The sequence below is a fragment of the Carassius carassius genome, chromosome 13, assembly GCF_963082965.1.
Source record: "Carassius carassius chromosome 13, fCarCar2.1, whole genome shotgun sequence".
Taxonomy (NCBI): Eukaryota; Metazoa; Chordata; class Actinopteri; order Cypriniformes; family Cyprinidae; genus Carassius; species Carassius carassius.
The window spans coordinates 30,879,077-30,898,311 of NC_081767.1; the positions used below are offsets into that span (position 1 = coordinate 30,879,077).

The window sequence follows — 19,235 nt, forward strand, 5'->3', positions numbered from 1 at the left end:
ACCAAGCCTGGATTGGTTTGATAAAAATACAGTAAAACAGTAATACTGGGAAATATTACAATTTAAAATAACCGTTTACTATTTTAATGTTTTTTTTAAAAAAATGTAATTTATTACTGCGATCTGTCAAATAATCTTTTACAAATCATTCTAATAGACTAATTTGATGCTCAAGATTAAATGCATTATTATTATAATGTTAAAAACAGTTGTTCTGCTTAATGTTTTTGTTGAAATCTTGATATATTTTTTCAGGATTGAATAATGGATAGAAAATAAAAAAACAGCATTTACTTAAAAAGTCTTTACTATCACTTTTTATCAATTTAATGCATCCTTGCAAAAGTAAAAGTAAAAAAACAAACAAAAAAAACACTGTAATATTTAAGAAACATCTACACAAAATCAACAGTCAGGAGATAAAAAACATGCATGAGCATCAATTCTAACCTGAAAAATTCAAGACGAAAACCCACAGGATTCTACTCCATCCTTTCCATCTGCACGGTTCCATCTTGATTAAAGAAATAAACAATAATCAAAAGAGTCAATCATAATTTAGTAATCACCTTCAACTACCCAGAACACCCTAGAAAGCATACAATAGATCCTGCATTGCAATGTTAAGGGACCCTGTACTTTTTTCCCACAAATTGTCAAAGTCTAATTGCAGCACAATTGCTGGCCATCAACAATATACTGAGGTGAGCATGTGGGGGTTTCATTTAGTAAAAAATAAGAGCAGGAGCCAAAGCAAGAGTTCAGCTGGAAGTGAAAAACAAAGCAGAAATCTCTGAGCACCTACAAATCTGTCAAGAGAGTTTTAGACAACTAGCACAGAAAGAATGCTGTTATTCTTGAGCATAAGACTAGAATGGGAAAACTGATCACAATATATTCACAAACATGCACTGTATATTACCATACATGCTTAAAGAGCAAAACAGCAGCCTTAAATAAGAAAACAGATGTGCAATGCTTCAGACTTGCTGATACAAGAATTTGACATAATCACAGAAACAAATGCATTTTTAAGATAGTGTGCTGATAGTGTGACACCTGTTACCTTTGACCTCTGACCTCTGTCCAGCTGCAGGCTCCCAGCAACAGGTTCTCTGAAGTTCTTCGCTGTGCAAGGTCTTCGGTGTCCAGTGTCTTACAATCCTGAAGACATGACTGGAATCCAGTCTAGAAGGAAAGGACTGCTTTATAAGAATGAGAGAGGGAGGGATGGTGTGATTTCCGTTTCTAAACTCATTTAGAGAGGACAATAGGAGGAAGTCTGGGCACTGGAGCAACTGAAGGATTAGTCTGGCAGTGAAGACAGATAAGACAAACTAAAAGAGTACATTAGTGCCAAGCAAAACAGCACACACACGCACACAAACCGCAGCATATGAAGTGAGTTCGCAGCCTCTCTGATTTAAGCCTTCTCTGAAATTGATTGATTAATTGTTTGAAAAACCTCACTGCAACAGCGTAATCAGAGCATGTTCACATGAACTCCATGTCCATGTTTCATTCTACCTTTCGTTGTTGACCCTGAACTTACTGGAAAAAACATGAGTTCAAGTCTTACATCATATCCTTGCTTCCAGATTATTTATTGTACTGAATAGTAATTTAAACAAAGGCCTAACAATATATGAACATGTTGATTGTTTCATTTCAGCCCCTATCCTAATCACCCCTGATCCATCATGTCAGTTTGAGGTGGGGGTAGGTGCGGTGTTATCCCAACGTTCTCCCTCAGACGACAAGATGCACCCATGCGCGTTTTTTTCATATCAATTATCCCCTGCCGAACGCAATTATGATATTGGTAACCTAGAATTGTTGGCAGTCAAGATGGCATTGGAGGAATGGCGCCACTGGTTAGAAGGCTCGGGGGTTCCTTTTATAGTATGGACTGACCACAAGAATTTAGAATACATTAGTACTGCCAAAAGGTTGAACTCCAGGCAGGCTCGGTGGGCACTTTTTTTCGTTTTGATTTTACTCTCTCGTACCGCCCGGGTTCCAAGAACATCAAACCCGATTCTTTGTCGTGCATTTTTGACCGTTCTGAACGCCCGTCTACTCCAGAGTGTATTTTACCTGAGACATTAGTGGTCTCCACACTCACATGGGAGGTCGAATCAAAGGTCAAGACGGCCTTAGAAGGGGTAACGCCTCCGCCCGGGTGCCCACTGAATCGATTATTTGTGCCGGAGGGATTACGGTCCAACGTCATTCAGTGGGGGCATTGCTCTAATGTGGCTTGTCATCCAGGAGTTAACCGTACTAAATTTTTGGTCAAGCAACGATTCTGGTGGCCACTTATGGCTCGCGACATTCACAGTTTTGTTTTGGCTTGCTCGGTTTGCGCCACTGGTAAGACTTCCAATCGACCCCCTGATGGGTTACTTCAACTGCTGCCGGTCCCTTCGAGACCCTGGTCCCATATCGCACTAGATTTTATCACCGCCCTCCCAGGCAACACAGTAGTTTTGACCGTGGTGGACCGGTTTCTCGAAGGCGGCCCACTTTATTTCCTTGCCCAAATTACCCTCAGCCAAGGAGACAGCGTTTACCATCATAGATCACGTCTTTCGTTTACATGGCCTCCCGACAGACGTGGTCTCCGACAGAGGACCCCAATTTGTGTCCAAATTTTGGCGTAGTTTTGTAGATTACTGGGAGCGACTGTAAGTCTGTCTAAGCCCCAGAGCAATGGTCAAACCGAGAGAGCCAACCAAGATTTGGAAAGGGTGTTGCGATGTTTGGTCTCCAAGAATCCTTCCTCCTGGAGCCAACAACTGTCAATGGTGGAGTACGCCCACAATACATTACCAATATCAGCTACGGGCCTATCTCCGTTTGAGTGTAGTGTAGGATACCAGCCACCAATTTTTCCCAGTCTGGAATCCGAAGTCGCGGTCCCCTCCATTCATGCCTTTGTCCAGAGGTGTCACCGTACTTGGACTAGAGCCCGCGAGACTCAACTACAAGTGGGGGCGCGCACCAAGGCTAAAGCTGACCGCCACCGGTCTAGGCCTCCCGTATACGTCGTGGGTCAAAAAGTGTGGCTTTCTACCAAGAACATTCCTCTCCGTTCTGTCTCTAATAAACTGGCTCCCAAATTTATTGGCCCGTTCACTGTCACCAAGATCATTAGTTCGGTGGCAGTCCGCCTTAAACTTCCTCCAGCGTACAGGAGAATTCATCCCGCCTGTCATGTATCTAAAATAAAGCCTGTATTTCATTCTCCGATTAATCCGCCTGCCCCGGTCCCACCCCGGCCGCAACTTGTAGATGGGGAACCTACTTATTCGGTCAATCGTATTCTGGACTCAAGACGGAGGGGACGCGGATTTCAGTACTTGGTGGACTGGGAGGGTTACGGTCGGGAGGAGAGAAGTTGGGTGCCTGCTAGAGACATCCTGGATCACTCTCTTATCGATGATTACAATCGACAGGTAAGAGAGTCTGGGGACGCCAGGAGGTGTCCTTAGGAGGAGGGGTACTGTCACGGTTCATGAATGCACCGTTTCCTGCTCGTCTCATGTTACGTCATGTTGATTGTTTCATCTGGGTGTTACCGCTGTTCATCTGATCAGCGGCAGCTGCAGCTCATTCCACCAGCCTACTTAATGCCCTGTATTTCGTCTCTTTCGTCCCAATATGTGTGTGTGTGTGTGTGTGTGTATATTTGCACATTCCAGATCATCAGATATAAAATGTGAGTGGATGCATATGACTCTAATAATGCTGTAATTCTTGATTATGAATTCATGTGTGGGAAAATTGTGACTCAATGAGAGCTGCTGTGGTGCTCCAGTTGTTATTTATTATTTATTTTTTTAGTATGAGAAATGAGTCTGGTTAAATTAAAAGTGAAGAAGAGTAGAAAGTCAGTGAGACAAATGCGAAACTAATGTATGATATAAAATGAAGAAATGGACATAATCACAATGATCTATCTGAAGTGATTCAGTAAAACTAAATTATTTTCTATTATACATTAATATTCACTTAATCTTCATTTAGAAAAATCAGTGGAAGAAACCTTTTTTATTTTTGTATTAAACATATATAAAGATAAATACTAGTGGTGGGCCGTTATTGGCGTTAACGTGCTGCCTTAACGTGAGACTCTTATCGGGCGATAAAAAAAAATATCGCCGTTAATCTATTCTCAAAGTTGGGTTGGGAGCTGGGTCTATACTAAGCAAGCTATGATGACTTTCACCTTGATATTTTATATAACCGACTGGCTGAGGCCAGCCTAAAAAGATGCTCAGGACAGTTGACGGGCCACTGCTGCACATTGTCACGAAAGCTTATTTTTTCACGTGTTTTTAAACATTAAAGCATCCAAACACAAGACAAGGAAAAGCTGAACAGAGTAGCTGGATCTATTTCGACATTACTCAGACCGTCACCACGGTCTTAAGGGGCGGTCACACTGCACTTTTCGTTCCATTGACTTCCATTCATACGCATGCGAATGCATCAGACCGGAAACGCAGGCTCTTCTCTTTCGCTGCATTCGAAAGTTCAAGTTTGGTGAACTATGACCTGCGAATTCGCATGACGTTAAGTCCTGTGACCAGTAGATGATCGATACGTCACTGCGTGACCTCTCTGTACAGAAATTAAAAAATGAAGGAAGTGCTAATTTTAGCCGTAGCGCAGCATCCTATTTTATATAATACATATTTAAAAGATAATAAAAAAAAGCTGCATGGTTCCCAGTGTCAATGGAAACAGAAACAGATGGTACATTTGAATGAGGACACGTTCTATATTTTTTTATTGTTTAGTGTGTATATATTTATAGAGAGAGAGAGTATGGAGCTAGACAAGTCTCAAAAAAGATAAATGCACACACTACATTCACATACGCACTCACAGGATTCATAAATACACACACAGGATACACAAATGCACACAAAATTCACAAATGCACACACAAAATGTAAAAAGCACAGAAGATTCACAAATGCATACAAAATTCACAAATGCACACAAAATTCATAAATACACACACAATTCAGAAATGCAAACAACATTTACAAATGCACTCAAGATTTAGAAATGCACAGGACAAGATTCAGAATTGTATTTCTGATGCACACACTCTGTCTGTGAACTTCACTGCATTTGTGTGTGAATTTTGAGACTCCCCTGACTTGGCTCGACACACAAATGCATTTTTTTTAAACGGGGAATGATCAGCAACCAATCAGATATCTCCCTTGTTTTAGCCAATCACAAGAATGCATCCCACGCAGGGGGATTGTTTACTTCTAAGCCAATCACATGAACGCGTTCACACAGCGCGATATGCCTGTGTCGCGAGCGCGAGCTAGCGCGGTGGAGTTCTGTCTTTCCCTTCATAGGTCACTTCAATGCTGCGGTGACGTCACCACTATGGGAACACCTTCGTTGTGACGAATGTCTGAAGCCCTATACCATCCCGCCAATCCTATTGGCCAAATAGCGCGTGGCACCGCCCATGCATGCGTACGCATATATACCTGGTGCTGCGGGCCATTTCACTCAGATTTCATTCCTTCAGTAACGAAGCGAATCTTCTGTGCCCTATTATCTCGCGTTCAACAGCGATCGTCACGAGCAGTATACTCCTCAACCGCGGACGCGATGAGTCAACGAAAGGTAGGAGCCGTATGATGGGTTATCACGAGGAGGCACTTATGAGAGGTTCGTTGCAGCCTCTCTACAGGTTCTCTCCTTGATAGCCTACGGCTACAGTAAAATAAAAAATACAGTACGAATACAGTGATGCACTGGAGTTCCATGTGCTCGCTCTCCCCCACTCGAGCGCGTTAATCAGCAGTTTGCTCTTCAAAATATGTTGTCCGAGCTGCGGCCTCGAACTCTGAGTAGGCTCTGGCCGGCATACGCGGTTCTCTCCCTCCGAGCGGACAGGAGAAACGCGCCTCTCCTTCTTCAGTGAGCTATTATGTGGCTACTCGCATGGTGGATTACGGCTCACACAGCCGCCGCGTTTTCGCTAGCAGCTTGGTCCGATGTTTATCTTGTTGGATTAAATCCTGCCGTCGATACGCTTCAGGATTATATACAACGAAACGCAGTGAGTTTGACGCACACGCTTTTCTTCATGTTAATATGCCAGGGACTATGCCCTTCACTGAGAGTGCTGTTGGACTGCTAATGCACATCTACCCTCTCTCTGCAGTCCCCACACTCTAACTTTGACTGTCTCGCAGCAAAGGCACCTCGAGCGTCATTGAACTGAGCTATCATTCGTGCGCCCCCTCAGACACTCTGCACAATCCAGCCTTCAGAGTTTGAGGGACGGTGCGGAGGCTGGCAAAGATGGCCAGCGTATGACGGTTCACACGGCCGCCGCGTTCTCGCTAGCGGTGTGGCCCGATGTTTATCTTGTTGGATTAAATCCTGCCGTGGATATGCTTCAGGATTATACACAACGAAACGCAGCGAGTGTGACGCATGCGTTTTTCCTTCATGTTTGCCAAGGACTGTGCCCGCCTCAAGAGAGCGCTGTTGGACTGCTAATGCACATCTAATCCTCTCACTGCAGTTTCCACACTCTGAAATTTGACTGTCTCACAGCAAGGGCACCTCGAGCGTCATTAAACTGAGCTATCATTTGAGCACCCCCTCAGACACTCTGCACAATCCAGCCTTCAAAGTTTAAGGGACGGCGCGGAGGCTGGCAAAGATGGCCAGCGTATGACGGTTCACACAGCCGCCGCGTTCTCGCTAGCGGCGTGGCACGATGTTAATCTTGTTGGATTAAATCCTGCCGTGGATACGCTTCAGGATTATACATAACGAAACGCAGCGAGTTTGATGCATGCGTTTTCCTTCATGTTCTCTAACATTGACTGTCTCGCAGCAAAGACACCTCGAGCGTCATTGAACTGAGCTATCATTCGCGCGCCCCCTCAGACACTCTGCACAATCCAGCCTTCAGAGTTTTAGGGACAGCGCGGAGGCTGGCAAAGATGGCCAGTGTATGATGGCTCACACAGCTGCCGCGTTCTCGCTAGCGGCGTGGCCCGATGTTTATCTTGTTGGATTAAATCCTGCCGTGGATACGCTTCAGGATTATACACAACGGAACGCAGCGAGTTTGACGCATGCGTTTTCCTTAATGTTTGCCAGGGACTGTGCCCTCCACCAGAGAGTGCTGTTGGATTACTAATGCACATCTAACTCACTGCAGTCCCCACACTCTACATTGTCTGCCTCGCAGCAAACAGTGCTTCGAGCAGCATTGGATTGAGCTGTAATGCCAAACGTTCCCTCAGACACTCTGCACAATCCAGCTTTCAGAATTCGAGGGGCGATTCAAGGGTCCTGCACAGACGACCCATTTATGACGGCTCGCACAGCCGCCGCTTTTCGCTAGCGGCAGAGCCCGGTGTTCAATCTGTTGGCCTAATTCCTGCCGTGGACACGTTTCAGGATTATACACAACGAGACGCAACGGCTCTTATGCATACACTTCCCCTGTGCACGAACGCCACGAGCTTTTCGTGCCCAGACATTTTAACATGTATGACAGCGTTGCAGGAAGCGGGAATTTTGAGCCCACTGAATGGTCTCGGGCCGTGTGTGAACGCTTGCCCGACATTTCTCTATGGGTGTTACGCACGATTTGTCACGGATACACCATTCAGTTTCAATAAGGCCCGCCTCCTTTCCACAGAATTCTTTCCACAGTGGCGAAACCGATGGAAATAGCGGTGCTGCGACAGGAGATGTCAACTCTGCTGAGCAAAGGGGCTATAGAGTAAGTACACCCCTCTCAGATGGAGGCGGGGTTTTTACAGCCGTTATTTTGTGGTAAAAAAAAAAAAAAAAAAAAAAAACGGCGGATTACGACCCATTCTGGATTTACACCATCTGAATCTTGCACTCAGGCCGAGGAAATTCAAGATTTTGATGATCATCAGGAGACTCAGGAAGTTCCTCAGATTCGCTTTAGAGGGCAAAGCGTATCAGTACTTCTCAAAGTGCATGGATGGATCTCTGGCCCCGTTGTGGCCCCAGAGCGTTCGTGTTTGAACTATTTTAGGCGATCGGCTGGTGTTAGCGCAATCGCAGACTCAAGCACACTCTCATGGGGATCTTGTGCTGAATCATTTAACAGCCTGGGCTTACGCATGAAATCCAAGAGAAGTGTTTTAATCCCCTCTCAACGGATAACCTTCTGGGATTAGAGTTAGACTCTCGCGCGATGACAGCGAAGCTTTCTCTCCCGCGCGTTCAGTCGATTGCATCATGCATGCGGCGCTTCAGAGCGGGTCGCACAGTGACAGTGAGATTGTGCCTCAGACTTAGGTCTTATGGCAATGGCATTCCCTGTAACTCGTCTGGGATTACTTCACATGCGCCATTTTCAGTGGTGGACGAAAAGATGGACTGTTTCACCCCGTTGTCTCCGCATCGGACGATTCCGGTGACACGGCGGTGTGTGATGTCGCTAAAACTATGTATTTCAACCGAATTCTCCTGACCGGAGTTCGGCTGGGGATTTGCGCTTCCCGAGAGACTGTCACGACGGATGCGTCTTTGACCAACTGGGGAGCTGTTTGTCAAGGGAGTTGGCACATAAACAGGTTGGAATTACTGGCGGTTTTTTTTCTGGCTCTCCAGTATTTCTCGAATCTGCTGATCAGCCGTCATGTGCTGCTCAGATCAGACAACACAGCGGTTGTGTCATACCTGAATCATCAGAGAGGATTATGCTCTCGCCCCCTGTGCAGGCTGGTGAAACATGTTCTTTTGGTTTCAGAACTAAATTCTATCGATCCGAGCTGTTCATGTCCCCGGACGTTGGACTTCGGAGCGAATTTGCTATCCAGGCAGACTCTGGAGCAAGCGGAGTGGGGATTGCACCCCCAAACGGTGAGTCTCCTATGGCAGATTTTCGGGGAAGCGAAGTGGATTTATTTGCGTCGAACACGACTACGCATTACCCGCTTTGGTTCTCCCTATGCCCTCCAGCACCCCTGGGCTTGGATGCATTAGCCCACAACTGGCCCAGGACCAGTTTGTATGCGTTTTCCCCCAAACCGTCTGATTTCGGTGGTATTATGCAGAATACGGGTGGACAGGGTGGAACAGCTGCTGCTGGTGGCTCCGCGGTGGCACACACACAGCCGTGGTTTGTGGATCTGATCAATCTGTTAGCGGGCTCTCCATGGGAGATTCCCCTCAGACAGGATTTATTATCACAAGCACAGGGAATGATTTGGCACCCGAGGCCAGATCTATGGAATCTGTGGGCGTGGCCTCTGAGCAGAGTGAGTTCATATGTCCCGGTCTTTCTGCTGAAACTACCGAGACTATACTGAATTCTAGAGCAGCTTCTACGAGACGCTTATATGCTTTCAAGTGGAGACTGTTTACGACCTGGTGTGAAACTCATAATATGGATCCAGTTTTACTGCCCAGTGGCGTCAGTACTGGAGTTCCTTCAGGAACGTTTTTCAGATGGAGTGACACCAGCTACCCTAAGGTTTACGTGGCAGCCATTCAGCTTACCACGAATATATAAATGGTGCCTCAGTGGGCCATCATCCACTGGTTTCTCGTTCATACAGGGTGCGCGACGGCTGAGGCCTTTCCGCCCCGTGCGAGTTTCTTCATGGATTTTCCATTGTGTTGCATGGTTTATCAGGGCATCTGTTTGAGCCCTTGGAATTTGTTCCGGATAATCCTGACTTTTATAACACGGGCTCTGTGGAAGTGTTGTTGCGACCAAGGCCTAATTATGTCCCTAGATCGCATCTATCCCTTTCGCTTTCAGCAGGTGGTCCTGGAGGCTTTTTCCCCTGCTGTGGCGAAGTCTGGAGATCTAAGTCTTGCCCTGTGAGAGCTTAAGACTTATTTGGATCGTACTGCCCCATGGTTGAGTCTGACCAGCTGTTGTCTGTTTGGACAAAGGAATAAAGGCCATGCGGTTACAAACAACACATGTCCCATTGGCTGGTGGAGGCAATATATTTAGCCTATGAGGCGCGCGGGCTCGCTTCGCCCTTAGGAGTAAAAGGTCATTCCACGAGAGCAGTGGCTTCTTCTCAAGCCTTTCTCAGTGGATCTTCTATGGATGATATCTGTGCTGCGGCAGGCTGGTCCTCACCGAGCACTTTTATCAAGACTTACAGTCTGGATGTGAGGATGGCTCCTGGCTCCCGGGTTCTCTCCGTTTGAGCAGATGCTTCCTTGGATCCCAGCTATCAGGTACGTCAGGCGTTATGGTATAGCGTTCCCATAGTGGGGACGTCACCGCAGCATTGAAGTGACCTATGAAAGGGAACATCTCGGTTACGTATGTAACCTTGGTTCCCTGAATAGGGAACGAGATGCTGCGGTTCTGGCCGTGCCGTACCTTGATAGCATTCTTCTTCAGTCATGAAATCTGAGTGAAATGGCGCCCGGCACCAGGTATATATATGCGTACGCATGCATGGGCGGTGCCACGCGCTATTTGGCCAATAGGATTGGCGGGATGGTATAGGGCTTCAGACATTTGTCACACCGAAGGTGTTCCCATAGTGGTGACTTCACCGCAGCATCTCGTTCCCTATTCAGGGAACCAAGGTTACATATGTAACCGAGATGTTCAGTTGGTTGAGACCTCAAGTCAACATGGCTTCTGGCAACGACAGTGGAGCGGTATAACTTAAAGTGTTTAGCTAGTTATCTCCTTGTTGTGAGATGTTGTTTAATTGTTAATGTTAACCGGTTTAATTGTGCAACTATCAACATAAGCTAGCGAGCTGGCTAGGGTCAGGCTAGTATCTTTCCATAAAGTTGACATTCTTGTGAATTAAGTGACTGACAGGGTCTCTCGCCCCAATCCGAGGTAGCAGCTCGGGCTTTTGTGCAGTTATTGGCCCCAATTTTGTGTTGTAACGTTAACTTATGTGAAACAGGTGTTTCTAATTCTGACTCCCCTCGCGTGCACGCGCATGGCGTCATACAATGGCGCCAGTTGCGAAAACAGACAGTTGTAAGTAATACATTGCAATTTGTGTATTGGTGTTTGATGGTGTTGAGGATGAGATGTGTCTCAAGAATGAGTTTATTTATGAATTTGGCAGTTGACAAATGTCAAATAATGCATTTCATGTAAATTATATTGTTATGCTGTAGGAAGCACACGTGCATACAACCATGTACATTATATCTGTGTATTTTATTTTACTGTACTGTAATTGGTTCAGTGTACTGCTGTTGTTGTACCTGTGTACTTGAAAGCACTTTCTGTTACAAGAAATTATTTAATTATCTTTACAAACATATTTGGCAATAAAGGTCTTTCTGCTACCTCTGACTATAGACTGTAGTGTCCTGATGACCCTTATAAAATATTTAACTATTTAGAATTGTTTTCAGGCAAAAGCTGTTTTATTTGCTACTAACACTGATAACACTGACTGTCCATCACAGAACCATTTACACAACCCCAATTCATGTTATGTTACTCTTCTGTTGGCAGTTATCATAATAAATGTACTTTTAGTACCACCTTTTCATCATATTTTTATGATTTCACAGTTCTGTTGTGAATAACATGAGATGGGAAAATCATTAAGTGTTTTTATTTACAGTTTACACAGTTTTACAATCAAGTAGAAATTACAATAAGCAAACATAATATTTTCAAATAAAACTATAAAATAAATAAAAAAGCATCAAGTTTACTGGGTCAGGAGCCAAATAAACTCATTCTGGAGACACATCTCATCCTGCAGAATATCTGCAAAAAAGTTTTTAGATTCAATAATAAGCATTTAATAAAGGGAAGTATGAATTCGCTGTATTCATATGACATTCTATTTATTAACAAAACTCTTGAAATTGTTCTGCTCTCTAACAAACACATTTTGTTTCATGAAAAGGAATATTGCAATAGAGAAAACGAGCAGTTTTTTTTTTTTTTTTTTTTACTGCAGTAAAACACACAAACGACAAAAGCACAGGTAGACAGTCCAAAAGGTAAATCAGATACGTTTAGTTAAAAACACGATCAAACACCGATACACAAATTGCAATGTATTACTTACAACTGTCTGTTTTCGCAACTGGCGACATTGTATGACGCCATGCGCGTGCACTCGAGGGGAGTCAGAATTAGAAACACCTGTTTCACATAAGTTAATGTTACAACACAAAATTGGGGCCAATAACTGCACAAAAGCCCTGCACGGCAGACCCTGTCAAACAGTCACTTAATTCACAAGAATGTCAACTTTATGGAAAGATACTAGCCTGACCCTAGCCTAGCTCGCTAGCTTATGTTGATAGTTGCACAATTAAACCGGTTAACATTAACAATTAAACAACATCTCACAACAAGGAGATAACTAGCTAAACACTTTAAGTTATACCGCTCCCCTGTCGTTGCCAGAAGCCATGTTGAGGTCTCAACCAACTAAAAGACAGAACTCCACCGCGCTAGCTCGCGCTCGTGACACAGGCATATCGCGCTGTGTGAACGCGTTCATGTGATTGGCTTAGAAGTAAACAATCCCCCGCTTGGGGTGCGTTCTTGTGATTGGCTAAAACAAGGGAGATATCTGATTGGTTGCTGATCATAACGCTGTTATTTGGAAATCTTTACCCATTCAATCAATCACTATAGTGCAGGCGCCTGGTGACCCTGAGGATTGCGGTATTTTTTTCCTTTTTCTTCTATATTTCAGGTGAGTGGTTGGTATTATTTAGATTTTAACGAATTTAATTCATGTTAAAATTTGTTTTGTAGGGATTGTATTCCGACACTTAAGAATTGACGGATGTGGTGAATAACTTTTTGCTCTATATTCACATCTGTTGAAAGGAGGTTTATTTGTTTACCTGTTGATCTGCTGTTCGCAGCTGAGAGACTGAGCTCAGTCACCTGTCTTGATCTGTGCGTTCGCGCATGGTGTTGCATAAAAAACAAAATATATATATATTTTCTTTTTGAATCAAGGAATGTAGTTATCACACTGACTCCACTGTTCGCAGCGGCTCAGTGAAATTAAGTAGATATATATATGATTTTTGATTGTGTATACACACATTTACATATCATTGGCAAAGTAGAGTATTCATATTTTTATGTGTTATCCGAGCTACAACTGTACGCAGCTGTCTAACAATCATGAGTCAACCTCTGTGCCATTATGGTCGTGCTACTATGCATCCTCGGGATGGACATCGCGAGTGTCCATCATGTCTGGGTATGGCCCATTTACTGGAGGACATTGGAAAACCATGCCCGGCCGCAGCTGAGTTCTTCCTACAAGAGAGGGTGCAAAGAGCTAGCCTTTTTGAACGGCCAGCTCAGGATCAGTGGTTGATGCACGCTCTCTTAAATGGAGAAGGGAACATTCTCCTGTTGAAGTCCATGATGGACCTAGCTGTTCTGATGGAAGAAGGTCAAGGGCTTCAGAACCTCAAGCTGACACCCAGATGCAAATGCTAGCAACTTTACTGGATTTGGCTGGGAAAATGGATAATTTTAGACCCCACGATAGGGGGTTAGGGAGGACTATTCACAAATGCTAAGCAAAGCCTGGAATCATCCCAAAGCTGTACCCCAGTTCAATGCTGGTTGTAGATGCTTTGCTAATATACAATATGCTGCAGAAACCGGCATGGGCGGTATGCCAGCAGTGGAGCGTGAAATGGCATCTTTAACATCCTTTGGTCTAGACTGAGTGACTGATGACCCACGCTGTCCCCGGAAAGAGTGTGAGAAGACCGATGACCTAGTGTGTCGAACCTACAACTCAGCCACACGTGCAGCCCGATCTGGTAATGCCTTAGCCATAATTCTGGCTTCTTTACGGAAACTTATAAATCCAGAGGATCGGGACATTATGGGTTTGGTCGATGCAGCCCTTGTTACACACGCCCAGCTCACTAGAGACATTGGGGCTTCTATGTCATCTGCAATCCTTTCTCGTAGACAGATTTGGTTAGCACAGACTTCCCTACCTGATACTATCACTATTGATAGCAGCCAAAGTGCCAGACAAGCACCACGGCGTTCACAAATGGCTCGGTCTCGTACATCAGTTAGAGATGCACCACAAAAGAAGCGAAACCCCAGGGGCTCAGGCCCCTATGGGGGAACTGCGTAGCAATCCTGGAAGAGATGCCGAAATCTGCTCTCAGCTATGCCTGGACAGCTGGGAGAGGAAAATCTCAGATCGTTGGGTACTCGCTACGATAAAAAGCGGATACAGAATCCAGTTCCGGCAACGACCTCCTTCGTTTTCAGGGATTTACTTAACTGTTAAACTACTTAAACTACTGTTATAAGCATGAGCCCCGTCAGACTGGTCGTGGCGGAGGTGTTGCAACAATATATAGTGATATTCTCAATGTTACCCAGAAAACAGGATACAGGTTTAACTCTTTTGAAATACTTCTGCTAAATGTTACACTGTCAGACATGCAAAAGAAATCTAATGTATCTCTTGTTCTGGCTACTGTGTATAGACCACCAGGGCCGTATACAGAATTCCTAAAAGAATTTGCAGATTTCCTCTCAGGCCTTCTAGTTACAGTTGATAAGGCGCTAATCATGGGAGATTTTAATATTCACGTTGATAATGCAAATGATACATTAGGACTTGCGTTTACTGACCTAATAAACTCCTTTGGAGTCAAGCAAAATGTCACCGGGCCCACTCATCGTTTTAATCATACACTAGATCTAATTATATCGCATGGAATCGATCTTACTGCTATAGATATTGTACCCCAAAGTGATGATATTACAGACCATTTCCTTGTATCGTGCATGCTGCGTATAACTGATATTAACTATATGTCTCAGCGTTACCGTCTGGGCAGAACTATTGTTCCAGCCACCAAAGACAGATTCGCAAATAACCTGCCTGATCTATCTCAACTGCTATTTGTACCCAAAAATACACATGAATTAGACGAAAATACTGACAACATGGGCACTATTTTCTCTAATACATTAGAAGCTGTTGCCCCCATCAAATTGAAAAAGGTTAGAGAAAAACGTACTGTGCCATGGTATAACAGTAATACTCACTCTCTCAAGAAAGTAACTCGTAGTCTTGAACGCAAATGGAGAAAAACTAACTTGGAAGTTTTTAAAATTGCATGGAAAAACAGTATGTCCAGCTATACACAGGCTCTAAAAACTGCTAGGGCAGAGCATATCCACAAACTCATTGAAAATAACCAAAACAATCCAAGGTTTTTATTTAGCACAGTGGCTAAATTAACAAATTACCAGACGCCACCTGATTCAAATATTCCACCAACGTTAAATAGTAATGACTTTATGAATTTCTTCACTGATAAAATAGATAACATTAGAAATACAATAGCGAATGTAGATTCTACAGCGTCTAACACTTCAGTTTCATCCATCGCACCCAAAGATAAACTGCAGTGCTTTACAAATATAGGACAGGAAGAGCTAAATAAACTTATCACTGTATCTAAACCAACAACATGTTTATTAGATCCTGTACCCACTAAATTACTAAAAGAGCTGTTACCTGTAGCCGAAGAACCGCTTCTCAATATCATTAACTCGTCGTTATCTTTAGGTCACGTCCCAAAACCATTCAAGCTGGCGGTTATCAAGCCTCTTATTAAGAAACCAAAACTAGATCCTAGTGTACTGGCAAATTATAGGCCTATTTCAAATCTTCCATTTATGTCTAAAATTTTAGAAAAAGTTGTGTCTGCTCAATTGAGCACCTTCCTGCATAAAAATGATCTGTATGAAGAATTTCAGTCAGGTTTTAGGCCCCCACCATAGCACAGAAACTGCACTTGTTAAAATTACAAATGACCTGCTTCTTGCGTCAGATCAAGGCTGCATCTCATTTCTAGTCTTACTTGATCTTAGTGCTGCGTTCGACACCATAGATCATGACATACTCATAGATCGATTACAAAACTATACAGGTATTCAAGGGCAGGATCTAAGATGGTTTAGATCCTACCTGTCCGATCGCTACCATTTTGTTTACTTAAATGGGGTGTCATCTCATTTATCATCAGTAAAATATGGAGTGCCACAAGGATCCGTCCAGGTCCCCTTCTATTTTCAATATACATGTTGCCCCTTGGTAATATTATTAGAAAATACGGAATTAGCTTCCACTGTTATGCTGATGATACTCAGCTATATATCTCAACGAGACCAGATGAAACTCCCCAATTATCTAAGCTAACAGAGTGTTTTAAAAATGTAAAAGATTGGATGACAAATAATTTTCTCCAATTAAATTCGGATAAGACAGAGATATTAATTATTGGACCAAAAAACACCACACAGAATCTTGTAGATTACAATCTGCAACTAGACGGATGTACTGTTACTTCCTCTACAGTCAGAAATCTGGGTGTTATATTGGACAGCAATTTGTCTTTTGAAAATCATATTTCCAATGTTACAAAAACCGCATTCTTCCATCTTAGAAACATTGCCAAGCTACGAAACATGTTATCTGTTTCTGATGCAGAAAAGCTAGTTCATGCTTTCATGACCTCTAGACTGGACTATTGTAATGCACTTCTAGGTGATTGTCCTGCTTCGTCAATAAACAAGCTACAGGTAGTCCAAAATGCAGCAGCTAGAGTCCTTATCAGGTCAAGAAAATATGATCATATTACCCCAATTTTACAGTCTCTGCACTGGCTACCTATTAAGTTCCGTATCAGTTACAAATTATCATTACTTACCTATAAGGCCCTAAATGGTTTAGCTCCTGCGTACCTAACTAGCCTTCTACCACGCTACAACCCATCACGCACCCTAAGGTCACAAAACACTGGACTTTTGGTAGTTCCTAGGATAGCAAAGTCCACTAAAGGAGGTAGAGCTTTTTTTTTCTAGCTAGAGCTAGAACTCATCTCTTTCGCCAAGCATTCGAATAATGTATCTCTTAAATTGTGAGTGTAGTTGCATCTGCATTTTTATTCTTTAGCTTGGGTTAAACTAATTTTACTTTGTTGGATCAGCAGCTTTGCTAATGATGTCTCTATTTTGTTTCTATGTTTTGCCACGGGATTTACATCCCGTGGTAACTAGGATTTACACAAGCTCCAGTCTGGATCCAGAACACCTGAGAAGAGATGATGCTGACCCTCAGAGGACCCCAGATGATCCTAACCTTGAATCAACAAACAGAACTAACAATTATTGCTACATGTGTGACTGCATCATATAATTACTATTAATTAATAATATTGATAGTTCATCATCTAGCTGACTACGTCTTGTATTATTATTATTATTTTTATTTTTCTAAAATCCTGTCAAACGTGCACAAACTACTAGCTACTACTAAATATTGTAGAAACATAATTTTCTGTAAAGTTGCTTTGTAACGATTTGTATTGTAAAAAGCGCTATACAAATAAACTTGAATTGAATTGAATATCAATTCGAGGTCCTTCCCTTTGGCCTTTCCCTCTCTCCCCATGTATTTACCAGGGTGGTGTCAGCCGCTCTTTACCCTCTTCGGGCAGTAGGTATAAAGATCCTCCCATACCTGGATGACTGGCTGATCTGTGCACCAAGCCGTCACAAGGTTTTAAGAGATACAGAGGCTGTTATCAACCATATACAAGAGCTTGGGTTCTGCATGAATCACGAAAAAAGCAATGTCGAACCACGGCAAGAAACCGTATTTGTAGGGTTAGTTTTGAACACCTTAACAATGACCGCATCTCTGTCCCCACAGAGGGTAGCAAGGTTATCTGCCCTGGCACAATCTTTCCGCTTAGGCAAGCGGATGGAGTTGGCACAGTTCCAAAGATTACTGGGGATGATATCGGCAGCAATAAAGGTAGTGCCTCTGGGACTGCTCAAAGCACGACCATTGCAATGGTGGATCAACAAATTTCAACTCCACCCCAAATTACACAGGCGAGTGAAGTTGAAGGTCACACAGAAATGTGTTCAGGCTCTGCGTCCATGGATAAGAAGAAAGCAGGTTGGATCAAGGTGTTCCTCTGGGGAATATACCAGCAAGGAGAATGGTGGTGACAACCGATGCTTCTCTGAAAGGTTGGGGGGCTGTCTGGCAAGGAAGATCAGTCAGAGGCTCATGGATGTTTCCATGGACCATGGAACACATCAATGTGTTGGAGCTGAGAGCAATCTATCTGTCTTTGAGACACTTGATTCCATTCCTACAGGACAGGCATGTCCTTGTAAGAACCGACAATATGTCGGCAGTTTATTACATCAATCACCAAGGAGGCAACAGGTCATTGCGCTGCCTCCAGGAAACCAGGAGACTTCTGTTTTGGGCTCACCCGAGACTTGCCTCTCTCAGGGCAATCTACATACCAGGAGAAGTGAACAGGGCAGCCAATCTCCTCTCCCAAACTGGACCTCTCCCGGGGGAATGGCGATTACACCCGGAGGTGGTGCATCTGATTTGGACCCGGTTTGGAAGAGCCCACACCGACCTGTTTGCATCAGCCGAGACAACACATTGCATGATGTGGTTCTCTCTGAGCGGCCAAGGAGAGCCTTTGGGACTGGATGCACTGTCTCACGAGTGGCTGGGAGGTTTATTATACGCTTTTCCTCCCCTACCATTGATTCCTCAAGTGCTCAAAATGGTGGATCTAAAAAACTTAGATCCCATGAATTGAGGTCTTGATTCTATTTTATGCTTTATTCAGTCACTTTTAGACTCAGGAAAAAAGTCAACACAGTACGAGTTTATGTGGCGGCTATTTCTCATTTCCACAGTATTGTGGAAGGTTTATCAGTTGGTAAACACATGTTGGTTACTCAATTTCTCAAAGGTGCACATCGCCTCTATCCAGAAAAAAGGCTGAGATCACCATCCTGGGATCTTCCCATGGTTCTACAGTCATTGACTAGAGCCCCATTTGAACCATTGGCCCAAGCGGATCTTAAATCACTGATGTGGAAAACAGTTTTTCTTCTTGCTATCTGTTCAGCAAAGAGAGTGGGTGAGTTACATTCTTCAGCAGTAAGTGAAGACTGTCTGAGATGGAAAGCAAACTATTCAGGTGTCTCTCTTTGGCCGAACCCGCCTTACTGCCTAAAGTTCTTAATACTTGCACGATCAATCAAGTAATCGAACTTTCAGCGTTTCAACCTGATCCTGATCTCTCTTGTACAGAACTTGATCTTGCTACCTTATGTCCAGTTCGAGCACTTCGCACATACATTGAGCGGACACAGTCATTAC

At 43.7% G+C, this 19,235-nt stretch overlaps 1 protein-coding gene across 1 annotated transcript in view; it reads right to left on the minus strand.

Moving 5' to 3' along the window:
* Positions 1 to 1,197, minus strand: part of LOC132156333 (von Willebrand factor-like) — a 28,967-nt gene extending 27,770 nt beyond the window's left edge. The window contains exons 1-2 of the mRNA XM_059565302.1: positions 1,067 to 1,197; positions 451 to 514 (exon numbers count right to left, since the gene is read on the minus strand). Of these exons, the coding sequence (XP_059421285.1) occupies positions 451 to 514 (64 nt within the window). The 5' untranslated portion in view covers positions 1,067 to 1,197. The remainder of the gene's footprint in view (positions 1 to 450; positions 515 to 1,066) is intronic.
* Between the last annotated feature and the right edge of the window lie 18,038 nt (positions 1,198 to 19,235).